A 13,320-nucleotide genomic window follows, 5' to 3' on the forward strand; every position below is an offset into this window, starting at 1 on the left:
ACTTCAGCATGCATATTATTAGCTAGAATTCAATATCTGAATTCAATATCTGTCCCCATATTTTTGTGATAGTTTACTTATTGCGAAATACACAAATCTTAAGTGTACAATTTAATGAATTTTGACAAATGCCTACAACTGTGTCACCCAAATCAGAAAGGGATTTCTTTTTTAAACAACAAGCTGATCTCATTACCCATTAAGTCTGACCTCAATTCCATGTGTGAGCAAATGCAGCCCAGTATTTTCTGCTGTAGTGGTTCCCATATCTGGAACCATCTGAGTTGTCATGGAAACATGGATTCCTGGATTTTAACCCTGATTCAGGAAATCCAAGGTATGAGCCTTTAAAAACTCGTATCAGAATCAGGTTAAGTTTGGAAATCTCTGCCATATGGCAGCATGCCCCACACTCACCTGATAGGACTCATCCATAGAGTGCTTGTAAACACAGATTACTAGGCCTCACCCCTAGTATAATCAGTAATTCTGATTCAGTAGGTGATTTAGACCCAGAATCTGTGCTGTCATTTTCACTGTTGTTTTTTTTTACTTAGCCATTCATTCATTCTCTCACTTATTAAGCACAATTGTTCTGAGTGCCTCCTATGTGCCAGGCACCTGGACAATTCTGGGCTTAGGGCAAGCGTAGCCATCACTCTATCAAACATCAAAATATCAAGGTTGTAGGTAGAGCAGAACTTGGAAATACTGGGCAGTAACCTCAAATACCACTTCCCTCCTACCTCCATCCCCCAGCTCCCTCCCTGCAAATGCTGCTGCAGTCAGATGCGGGATACAGACCACACATCTCAGAAGGGAAGCCTTAACCTGAATCAGCCATCACTCAGCCATTGCCTGGGGAAGTTAAGTCAGGTCATAGGAGCAGCCAACAGGAGATTCTGAGGTAATTGCTAATTTCATTAATGAAAACTGTCTCTGGTTTTCCCATTTATTATCAGTGTAACTCCATAATAAGATCATTCACGAGAGAAGTGAGTCACACACGTGGGACTCCCGTTATGATACGGTAGTAAAACTATTAAATTATTAAAGTTTTTACATTCCTTATTAAAAGAAGTCATTCAAATCATCTTAAAATTCAGATAGGACTCCACATCCATCAAAAGGCAAAGTTCTCCCCAACTTAGCCTTCCTGAGAATTGAAGGTTCTGTGATGTTATTAATAATGTCACTAAGAAAATGTATTTTAATAAGGGCTGTGCTGAGTGAACATCCACTAACAACACACAGATAAAAGACTTCACAGAAAATCACATCATCTCTGTGAAAACAAGGTGCACCTATTCCTTCATCTCTATAAGCAGCTGAAACAGCTATGCCACGACTGAGGTGGCTATAAAACTCAAATGCCACTCATCTTTCTAACACTCCTACAGGATGCCTGCTTCACTTCCTTCACTTTCATGGACCTCTCTGTTTACCAGGAGTCGGATAGGTGGAAGGATTTACCAGAAACATGGGCAGAGAGCAGCAATCATTTTCTTTGGGATTTTTAACTTTGTTAACTATAAAGACTTCTTTACCTAGCGGCTGATGGATTCAAGATGCATGATTTAATATCTTTTGAAGGACGGTACCAATGGAGTCATGGGGAAAGTTTTTTCTCTATCCACAGCCCCCAGATCCCCATTTAGCCTGTGGATCAGTTTACTATGGTACCTGCACATTCAGTCTGTGGTCCATAGCCAGCATGGGCAGCTACATGAATGTCAAAAACCCAAGTTCCCCTACAAGGGGTCACTCCCGGGAGACAGCTCACCATAATCCTGAAGCCTCTTGGCCACATCGACGGCCTCAATATTTGCAGACTTTTTGAAGGGTCTTGTATCCAAAATAAACTCATGAGCCACATAACCTGTTGAGGAAAATTATTTCAGCTCAAGATTAACATCAGCTTGCTGTTTTACCCAAGCAAATGAACAAATAAACCAGCTTTTTAATGCATATCGTTGAGGACCAAGAAACCATGGGCATTTGGTAAGTTTATAGTTGACAACAAAGATTTCATCTGCTCTTATTACGTACAAAAATTGTTAACATGTTGGGCCAATATGTCCAGTCCTCAGTGCTCAACACACCCATGAGCCAGGAGGCTGGTGGGAGGTGGAACAGGAGCTGGAAGACTTGCTGAGATCCCTGGGGATGAGACCATTTCTACTCAAAGGACCTAAAATCTACTTGCAACAGTTAAACATGTCATCATGGGCCTGATCCTTTCATATAAAGTATTTCTAGAGTTAAAGGTACATTGACACCCTTTTCAACAACATTGCTCCCAACATCAAATAACGGTTTCTTCTGTGTGTGTGTGTAAATACATACTAAACATATCCATAAGACACAGAATTTTATTTGATTCTTCAAAGGGGCTTTTGAGGTTTTGGTTTCAGGCTTCAGGCTGAGAATTAAAAATAAGGGCTGTCAAACAGCACACCATAAGTGGCAAGGAGCTGATGAGGCCGAAGTCTTGTGGGGGTCAGTTCACTTTGTTCTAATTTGTAAACCAATTGCCTCTCTAGCCTCAGGCTGCCATCTCCCCAGCATGACTTGCTGACCACCCATCCAACATCTAGAATAAACCACAGAGTAAGTCAGCATTTTCTTAAATAGAATAACATTCCCGGGAGCTTCCCAAATTCCATGGCCCACACAACTGATGAATTTCCTTCAAAGAAAGTATCTACTCAGGTGAAAATAACGTACTCCTTCTTAACCCGCTATCCTGACCCTCAGCAAACAGTGAATCTACTTACAGATACTTGGAGCAGACATAACTCCTCGAGCCTGAGAAGAAAAGCTCCAGTCATTAACAGCCCCTGAAGATCTAGTATGTGAACTGCTCTGCTTCTTGTGTGATGAATACATATGAAGGGATTGGCTTTGTTTGAAAACAAAAGTATGAGAACCTGAGACTTTGAATATACTGTCACCACATATTTTTAAAACAAGTTTTCTAACCGTGATGAGGATTCAATTGTAAGGAGTGTGGTTCAAAAGTAGAAAGGTGTATTTCAGAGGTAGATAAACTTAGACCAAAAAAAAGTGCCTAAAAGAAATGACCAGCTGGAATGTTCAGGGGGAAAATCATGACATTATTTAAATCCTCATCAACTATTAATTTCAGGAATGCTAAATGCCCTACGACACTACCCCATTTGGGGAGCCCAACCTCAAGCTTCGACCTTTCTTTTCTGAGGCTCTGGCAGCCATCCCAGCACCATGACAATGACTCGAAGAAGAAGGCTAATGGAGCTCACTGCTCTGAAGAACACTCAGCCATCAGGAGGGGAGGAGACGGACACACAGTGGGGAGGAGTCTCTCTTGCTGGCGGGCAGACAGCACAGTCTTTCAAGCAGAGGTTCAGTAATAGCTGAAAGGCCGCATCAAGCCAAGCCCAGCCCAGTGCTGCTAAAGCAAGACTTCATCTGCAGAGGCCCCGCCACAGCCAAGTGGTTTGGGAAGAGCTCCATTTTCAAAATGAGGTTCAGATGTTATTTTCTAAGTCCATATTCTAATACGTTCAAATGGAAACTGTAGTGGGATTTCAGCATCTCTCTCTCTCTCTCTCTTTACTTGAGGCTGAAAAGGGGTGAAATTTAAACTTGGTTGTTCTTGGAGGCCAGATCCCAAGATGTTCATCTTTGTTTGCAGTTTTTAAGGAGAAAAGATATACAAATATATGGCATATGGTGAGTCAGAGTAATCTGAAGTAGAAATTGTATAAACTGATCAGTGCAAGTTTTAATTTTCAGTGAGTATGTGTTTCCTCTGGGCCTAACCATGACTATAGCTGAGAGTCTGAAATGATAAGTTGAAGGAGCAAGGAAAGAAGAGGGGTCGGGGGGATGATGGAAGAGCAAAATAAAAGTGGCTTAGCTCTAGACAGTATGGTACTGGCACAACAACAGAAATATAGATCAGTGGTACAGGATAGAAAGCCCAGAGATAACCCACACACCTGTGGTCACCTAATCTATGACAAAGGAGGCCAGAATATACAATGGAGAAAAAACAGCCTCTTCAATAAGTGGTGCTGGGAAAACTGGACAGCTACATGTAAGAGAATGAAATTAGAACACTCCCTAAACACCATACACGAAAATAAACTCAAAATGGATTAAAGACCTAAATGTAAGGCCAGACAATATAAAACGCTTAGAGGAAAACATAAGCAAAACACTCTTTGACATAAATTACAGCAAGATCTTTTTTGACCCACCTCCTAGAGAAATGGAAATAAAAACAAAAATAAACAAGTGGGACCTCATGAAACTTAGAAGCTTTTGCACAGCAAAGGAAACCATAAACAAGACGAAAAGACAACCCTCAGAATGGGAGAAAATATTTGCAAATGAAGCAACTGACTGACAAAGGATTAATCTCCAAAATATACAAACAGCTCATGCAGCTCAATATCAAAAAAAACAAAGAACCCAATCCCAAAATGGGCAGAAGACCTAAATAGACATTTCTCCAAAGAAAATATACAGATGGTCAACAAACATTTGAAAAGATGCTCAACATCACTAATTATTAGAGAAATGCAAATCAAAACTACAATGAGGTATCACCTCACACCGGTCAGAATGGCCATCATCCACAAACAATAAATGCTGGAGAGGGTGTGGAGAAAAGGGAACCCTTATGCATTGTTGGTGGGAATGTAAATTGATACGGTCACTATGGAGAACAGTATGGAGGTTCCTTAAAAACTAAAAATAGAACTATCATCTAGCAATTCCACTCCTGGGTATATATCTGGGAAAGATTAAAAACTAATTCAAAAAGATATATGTACCCCAATGTTCACTGCAGCACTATTTACAATAGCCAGGACATGGAAGCAACCTAAATGTCCATCAACAGACGCATGGATAAAGAAGATGTGGTACATATATACAATGGAATATTACTCAGCCATAAAAAGGAACGAAATTGGGTCATTTGTAGAGACATGGATGGACCTAGAGACTGTCATACAGAGTGAAGTAAGTCAGATATCGTATACTAACACATATATGTGGAATCTGAAAAAAAACTGGTATAGACAATCTTATTTACAAAGCAGAAATAGAGACACAGACACAGAGAACAAACGTACGGATACCAAGGGGTAAGGGGCGGGGTGGGATGAATTGGGAGATTGGGATTGACATATATACACTACTAGGTGTAAAATAGATAACTAATGAGAACTTTGTATAGCACAGGGAACTCTACTCTATGCTCTGTGGTGATCTAAATGGGAAGGAAATCCAAAAAAGAGGGGATATATGTATACATATTGCTGATTCACTTTGCTGTACAGAAGAAACTAACACAGATTTATAAAGCAACTATACCCCAATTAAAAAAAAGAAAGAAAGAAAGAAAGAAAGTGGCTTGGCTCTAAGCTTGGAACATCCCCCCTCCCAACCCCTCATGTGTTAATTATCTTACAAGGCTGAAGATGACATGGGAAAGTGCTACAGAAAGATAAGGCTTCCCAAAACCCTCCTTGAGAGCAGGCACCGGAACTTTCTTATCCTGCATCCTCAGAATGAGTGCCTAGAAATAAATGGAACTCACTAGCTAATTAGAAAGCTTGGGTGGGCAATCAACGCTCCGTCAAGCTTTTCAGTTGCAACCCAGGGACCACAACTAACAGCATCAAGACTCCTGTTTCCCTGGGAATGAGGTCAAGTAGGTGGGCCACCCCCCCTAGGCTCAGGAGGTCACTTCCCAGGCAGGGATGTGAGGGTCCAGCCTCTAAGGCCCATGTCCACCTGCCCATAAAGGCCACCGGGAAACCTCTTCAGGGACAGGAATTTCCAGGCAGAGTTAGGTTTGCCTAAGGTCAAAAAGAGATAAGCATTTAAGAAATTAAAACATAAATAAAACACTGGGCTACTAACAAAATGGCCTATCCACTGACGGGAACTCTACTTGGATCAAACGGTGAGCCTAGCCTCCCACAAGAGCAGACACCTGTGAATTTTTTCAGTTCCTCCTTTAAAAATGCCTCACCCGGGCTTCCCTGGTGGCGCAGTGGTTGAGAGTCTGCCTGCCGATGCAGGGGACACGGGTTCGAGCCCTGGTCTGGGAAGATCCCACATGCCGCGGAGCAACTGGGCCCGTGAGCCACAATTACTGAGCCTGCGCGTCTGGAGCCTGTGCTCCGCAACAAGAGAGGCCGCGATGGTGAGAGGCCCGCGCACCGCGATGAAGAGTGGCCCCCCGCTTGCCGCAACTGGAGAAAGCCCTCGCACAGAAACGAAGACCCAACACAGCCATAAAAATAAATAAATAAATAAACCCAAAGTTTAAAAAAAAAAAAAAAAAAAATGCCTCACCCTACCTGAGGTAATTCCTTTCCTTATCCTAGCAGAATAAATACTACTGATGCTTCCCCATCCCAATTCTTGGCTATCACTTCCTTGTTTCACAAAACCCTAAGCCTCAACAAGTTTCGCTGGTATTTTCAAATCTCTCAAAGAAATGGTTCATAAAGGGAAGCCTGGAGTTCATTAAAATTATTGCCTCACAGTCGTCCGTAATTCCAGTCTTATTTAGAGCTGGTAAATATGATTAAGATGAGTAACGTCTTTTAATATTGCCATTAGACATTTTGGAATACAATGTGTTTATTAAGAACATTTCTATTTTGGGCTCTCAGGAGGTACGGCGATCATTCTTTTTTAGGCCCTAAAATACTAAGCCTCCAATTGTATAATGAATGTGTTTACCAGACCAAACACAAGACAATTTTTGGTTTCATGAACTTTGGGATTGGGTAAGAAAGTCTGTAATCACCAATCTCTTTCTGCTTGGGATGAGAAATACAATTCATTATTTAATTCTTGGATAAAATGTCAAAACAAATGGAAATTTCATCCATCTTTCTGTGTTGCGAATCTCCTGGGACAGTCTGCCCGAACCAGTCACTTGTGATGCCAAGCACATAGCAGGCACCTGAGCAACAGGTGCTCGTTCACTTTCCTCTCCTGGAGTGCCATGCATCCCCATGTGGTCCACACCACATTCGTTCTTGCCGTAAAGAACTCAGGCTTGCATCGCACAACTCTGTGAGCACACTAAAAACCACTGAAATTCAGTGGGTGATGTGTATGGTATGTGAATCCTATCTCAATGAAGTCGTTAAATAAACTTAATCCTAAGGAAGTATTAAATAAAAAATAACAATTAGAAGAAAAAAACCCTAAACCTGGGGGCTTCCCTGGTGGCGCAGTGGTTGAGAATCTGCCTGCCAATGCAGGGGACACGGGTTCGAGCCCTGGTCTGGGAAGATCCCACATGCCGCGGAGCAACTAGGCCCGTGAGCCACAATTGCTGAGCCTGCGCGTCTGGAGCCTGTGCTCCGCAACAGGAGAGGCCGCGACAGTGAGAGGCCCGCGCACCGCGATGAAGAGTGGCCCCCGCTTGCCACAACTAAAGAAAGCCCTCGCACAGAAATGAAGACCCAACACAGCCATAAATAAATAAATTAATTAATTAAAAAAAAAAAAAAAAAAAAACCCTAAACCTTGTAAATTAAAGCAAAAAGATTATTTTCACCCATCAAATCGGCAAAGACATTTTGGGTTTGGTTTGTGTTGCTTTCCCAGCCTGGCACTTGGTGCTCACTGGGCCCTAGTGCGATGGTCACTCCTATGCTGTTAGAATGAAATCAATTGCTATTGTCTCTGAGGGGAAACAAGGCCATACATTTCAAGAGCTTAAATGCATTCAGATCCTCTGAGATAACTTCTCTTCTACAACTCTAACCTGCGGAAATAGTCAAGGACGTTTAAAAAAAAAAATCTAGGTAAAAGATATTCATTGCAGCATTGTTACAAATGCAAATAACATGGTGGGCAGGAGGCGGGGGGTGGGGGGGACCCCTACAATTACTTAAATCATGGTATATATGATAGAATCGATGTAGCCACTTTCAAAGCACCTTTAATGACGAGGGAAATAATCTCAATATAAAATAAAGTTAAAAAACAGGATACAGGGCTTCCCTGGTGGCGCAGTGGTTGAGAATCTGCCTGCCGATGCAGGGGATGCGGGTTCAAGCCCTGGTCTGGGAGGATCCCACATGCCGCGGAGCAACTAGGCCCGTGAGCCACAATTACTGAGCCTGTGCGTCTGGAGCCTGTGCTCCGCAATAGGAGAGGCCGCGATAGTGAGAGGCCCGCGCACCGCGATGAAGGGTGGCCCCCGCTTGCCACAACTGGAGAAAGCCCTCGCACAGAAACAAAGACCCAACACAGCCAAGAATGAATAAATAAATAAGTAATAATTAAAAAAAAAAAAAAGAGTAAAGCATTAAAAAAAAAAAAAACAGGATACACACTGTGTTTATAATATGATCTCAATTGTCTAAAAGTAAGGTGGGAAGGAATACAGCAAAATATTCAGTGGTTATGTCTGCTTGATGGAACCATGGATCATTTACATTTTCTTCCTCAAACTTTTTTATTGTCCAAATTTTCCATGTTGAGCATATGTACATGACTTATATAATCATACAAAACCAATACTGATGCTAATCCTGAAGGCCAATACATAAGCAGGATGCATCTCACAGCACAGGAGCTATATTTGAATTAATTAGTAGCTCTTGTAGCTTCTTTCATACCCAACACAAGCATTTCATTGTGTTGCTTAGAGACATATTGCCCACAACTTTCTTTCCTACTCTCTGGGGAGCACTGTTAACCAGAGCTCCCGATTATTTAGTTCTTTTCTATTTTCAAACTCCAGAACCACCCTTTTGGATACATATTTACAAAGCAAGATCAGCCTTTAAATTAAAGATCACAGGTGGAGATGCACACTTCCCTGGGCTGGAGACACTAAGAGCCAAAGAGGGGCCTCGTACCCGTGGCCCTGGGTCTGGGTGCTGGTTACTGACGGCTCTCTGCTCTCTCTGCCCCAAGCTCAAGACCCGTGGCTCCCTGGTCTCAGATTCCGTGCCCACAGCCCATGCGCCACCTGTCCACCTGACTCTTAGCGCCACCCTCCCATCACCTCCAGGGTGACTTGACTCCCCCTCCTATTATTCCCTCTATTGTAGCTTCACTCTCCCCTCTTCACAGCCTTTTCCCTGGCAGCTTAAAATCATCTTGTTCTCTTATTTAAAAACAACCAAAGCTGCATCCTATTGAAGCAGCTCCTGTCCCCCTTTACCACCAAACCCCCCAAACCATGAAAGCTTCTCCCTTCTCCCAACCTCAGCCTACATCTCAGCCCATTTCCATCTAGCATCTACCGCACTGTTGGGCCCTAACTGCTTTTGAAGGGGACCAAAGGCTTCCTAATTGTGAAAGGCAATGGTGCTTCTTAAGACTCATGAGACCTGCGTCTTTTTAAGCCACCTGCTCTTCAGCCTGTCCCTGCATGTCACGGAAGACCACCCACACGTGCTGACTGTGCGTGTTGTGCTGACACGATGCCAGGGACCGAGGCAGCCACAGCCTCCGCCGGGCAGGAGCTCAAGGTCTGCGGGAGACAGCCAGATGATAAACGGAGTGGGAGAATCCTCCGCGGAGGAGGGAGCCAAGAGGAGCAGTTCTCGCCACCAGGAAAGGAAAGGGCAGCCTCAGGGAGGAGGTGGGGCCAGAGCAGAGGCAGGAAGGACAGGCGCTGTGACAAATGCTGGGGGTTGGGAAGGGGGGCATCTAAAGCTGCCTCGGCACAGAGCCCCCCTCACCAGATGCCACTTTGCCTGCACCCACTCCATGTAGCCATCTGCTTCAGGGGTTTTGCTCTGGCTCCTCAACACTGTTTCCTTGGGTCCCACCATTTCCAAGAGTCTGCTCTCAGATTCTGTGCCCAGAGCCACATCTCTGCAAGTCTACCTGCTCCAGCCTCTGCCATCACTTCCAGGGAGACCTTGTTCCTCCATCTCTTACTCCCTCTAAGAGGGAGGCTTACCTAAAATTTCTTCACTCTCAACTAATTAGTAACTAACTCCCCTGATTCTACTTCTAACAGCATGTTCATCTCCTCCCACTGTCTTAATGATATTAACATCCTCTTAATCCTGTCATTAGCCTGATCAAAAACGCTTCTGGCCCAACTGTAGAGTCCAGAGCCTTCCAAGGCCTTCAAAGCCCCATGCTACCTCTCCAGCCTCATCCTCATCTGCTCCCATCCTTCAACCCACCCAACACTCCCGCCACCCAGACAACTCCTTTCTCTCCAGCTTGCTCCTGTATCTCTGTTTACTGGCGTTCTGCTACTCTTCCTTTCAGGCTTATCTCAAATGCCTCCTCCCAGAAGGCTCTCCCAACTATTCTGCCCTGCCTCTGCCCAGTCTGAGTTACTCCACTCATTCCCGTGGAACTGGAGGAGGTAATGAGCGCATGGTATTTATGTATACGTCTCTCAGTGGTGTGGGCTCCTTGTTGGCCTGCGCTTCAGAGACTAAGTGCATGGCAGAGCCTCGCAAATAGTGATATCCTGTTTACTAAACTGAAGTGCTTTCCAATAACTCTAGGCTTTTCTCTGGTCTGTGCTAAGAAACAGAAGTTTCCCACCCTCTTCTGAAAGCCACATCCACTAGGTCAAACTTGTTTTGGCCAAGGAAGAAAACCAAGGTGAATATAGACTAAAGTTCATACTTGCCTCTTGCACCCCGGAAAAGGACTCTGTAGTGTTTTTCTAATCTCTTGGCCATGTAGTTGGCATTTAATATAGCAATTTCTGTGGCCTGTTTAAGGCCCTTGCCTCCCATCATCTGCAACAGAGGGAAAAAGAGCCGTCAACCACGGAACAGGGAAACCCAATGGACACTAACCAAAGGTATCCCCAGATAAATCCCACTCACAAAGGAAGTCAGCCTACCATCACTCTCTGGATTGCAGATGAGTGAAATATCCTAACAAGGATATCTGTCAATCCTCTCTAAGCCTGAAATAATTTTTGGTTTCCTCCTTTGAACAGTAATTTTATGCTTCTTATTATAGTTACAAAGCTTAGAACAGGGCAAAACTAACTGCTGACTATTGTGTTATCTACCGAAGAAAAAGAATTGTTTTTAGGTTACATGCATTTGGGGGAGGTTTTGTTTGGTTGTTCACTGTGAATTTGAGATGCCCTGATAATTGCCAGGAATCTCATGGGATCTTGGCCAAAATCCCCACTGAATCCATTTTGTATGGTTTGTCTTCCAAGTGTCCATATTTGAGGCCTTTATGTTTAACAACTGCCAGGTTCAATCTTATTCTTTTCTGGTGGTTCATAAGTCCCTGTGATTATATGGGGTGAATGCCATTAGCAGCAAAGAGCTTAAAACCAAGACTGCACCAATTTTTACTCACTACTTTCTTCCCAGAACACCTCATATGATGGAGGCTTGATGTATATTAATACATAACTAACGTAAAGCAGATGAGAAAGCACCAAGTAAAAGAGCAGGGACACCGAAGTCCAAAGTAAGGAGAGGACACATTTTGGTCAAAGAAGGGTTCCTAGAGTAAGAGTTTGAACTTGAGTGGAAACTTGAAAATGGGTAGAATTTGGATAGACAAAGAGAAAGGGGATGACACTCAAAGTGAGAAGAATGGCAGAAACAAAGGTAGGGAATGGAAGGCACATGGCTGCAGCTTGGGAGGTGCTGTAGAGCTGGGTAGGCTGTGACTACCTCTCACAAGCCTCAAACCCTTGCTGGGAAGGACCTGGACTTGGTTCAGCCAGCCACTGCCTCTGGCCTGTGCATCCGAGTCTCTGAGCAGCTTGATGGCCCAAGCCCTAACCTGCATATGCTGAATTTTATTCTCTCTGGGATGGGCCCTAGGCAAGTGCATTTGGGAAGAATCCCCTAAGGATTTTGTGCAGGCTAGGCTAGGGAGATCCAGCGAGGAGAGGATGGAGAGCCCTGGCGGGAATCTAGCAGTCCTGTAGGGAGTCTCCAAGAGGGACTGCAGCAGGGAGAGAAGATAATTCTAGAGTCCAGGTGATAAGTAACAACAGCCTGAAATAAAGAAAGGGCCCAAGGTCAGAGGGGTGGCTTAAACCCTACTTTATTTCATTTTTAAACTGAGGCTCTGTCTGGTGTTCCTGGCATATGGCCAAACCAGCCTTCGGGCATTTATTTTCTATACGTGATTCATCGCCAGCCCAAATAACATTCCACAACAAATAACTCAGGTTTACAGAGACCAAAAGGAAGCTGTAAATTAGATTCTGTTTGCAAAGAAGCAGACCTTTATTATGATTGTTTTTGTTTTTACTACTTGCAAACTAACTCGAGTATCATTTCAAAAAGCAGGTTTTAGTCTCTGGGGTACAGAATTGTTGTTCCAGCTTCCCAGAAAGTTTTCATTAAGAATCATAAATGCTACACTGTTCAAGAATAACAACCAGCCCAAAGAGTCATCCGGTGTGATTTGCATAGCTGAGTTAGGGGTTTATTTCACCAGAATCTTCCCTTCCTCTAAGGAGGGGAGCCAGTTGGGGAAGGCTGCTCTAATTAGCGGCTGAAGAAGTGCTCCTATCCAATGCATGGTCTTCTCAGCCCAGGAGGTAGGCAGGACAGTTTGAACAAGAGCTGTATAAAATAAACTCCGGCCGTAGTGTTTCTTGGAAAAACACAAAGGAAGGAAGCCTGTTCTCTGACAAAGTCTAATTACCCCCGAGGGTATAGTTCCACAGGCCCTAAAGGGCAAAGAGCTTTGGGAAACCACCACATAAGCAAATTTCTGCTATTTTCATCTTATCCTCCAGGCTCCCAAGAAATATAAAGCGAAATGAGATGTATTCCTAAAATTTATCCCAGGATCTCAACCAAGTGTAATAATTAGTATGTGCACTGTTTTTCACTTGCGAGGGGCCGTACAAATCCTACAGGAAACCAAATGACGTGGCCAGAACATCCATATGACTCATGGTACTTAACTCTGTCTGGAAAAATATATCTGGCATGTCAGTTTCTCTGGTGTTAAACCCTCTATGAGAACCCAAAGGAAAACAGCCTGATGAAGAAGAGACAAAATGAGTTTTAGCTGATCTCTTTAGGAAGGTTTCTTCCACTCAAGTCATCAGCAATTTTCAAGTGTGCAGTCTCAGTTCCCCACCCACACATCATACCCCCCCCGCCCCTCTAACACACATCCATAGGCCTCACCTTAATATAAGCCCATGAAATGGGCAAGATGGAACTGGAGCCCCACGGGGCCGCGCTGACGGTACCCAAAGGCCGGGCATCTTCGCTTGGCTTTACCGAAATGATGGGATGATTAGGCAGAAAAGGGACAAGATGCTTCTTCCTGTATTGTTTTTTTTAATACAAATTTAGAAGCTGTAAA

General features: G+C 43.8%; 1 protein-coding gene and 1 long non-coding RNA gene across 2 annotated transcripts in view; both read right to left on the minus strand.

The window, feature by feature from the left end:
- GLDC (glycine decarboxylase) overlaps positions 1 to 13,320 on the minus strand; it is a 99,761-nt gene that overhangs the window by 4,643 nt on the left and 81,798 nt on the right. Inside the window, exons 20-22 of the mRNA XM_082470891.1 lie at positions 13,140 to 13,281; positions 10,640 to 10,751; positions 1,784 to 1,879 (exon numbers count right to left, since the gene is read on the minus strand). Coding sequence (XP_082327017.1) covers positions 1,784 to 1,879; positions 10,640 to 10,751; positions 13,140 to 13,281 — 350 coding nt within the window. The remainder of the gene's footprint in view (positions 1 to 1,783; positions 1,880 to 10,639; positions 10,752 to 13,139; positions 13,282 to 13,320) is intronic.
- Positions 5,746 to 7,226, minus strand: LOC309665002. Its single transcript, XR_014266143.1, has 2 exons — positions 6,363 to 7,226; positions 5,746 to 6,036 (listed from the first exon to the last, which is right to left on the minus strand). It is a non-coding gene; the product is annotated as an uncharacterized lncRNA (long non-coding RNA).

Source organism: Balaenoptera physalus, assembly GCF_965194825.1.
Source record: "Balaenoptera physalus genome assembly, chromosome: 7".
Lineage (NCBI taxonomy): Eukaryota > Metazoa > Chordata > Mammalia > Artiodactyla > Balaenopteridae > Balaenoptera > Balaenoptera physalus.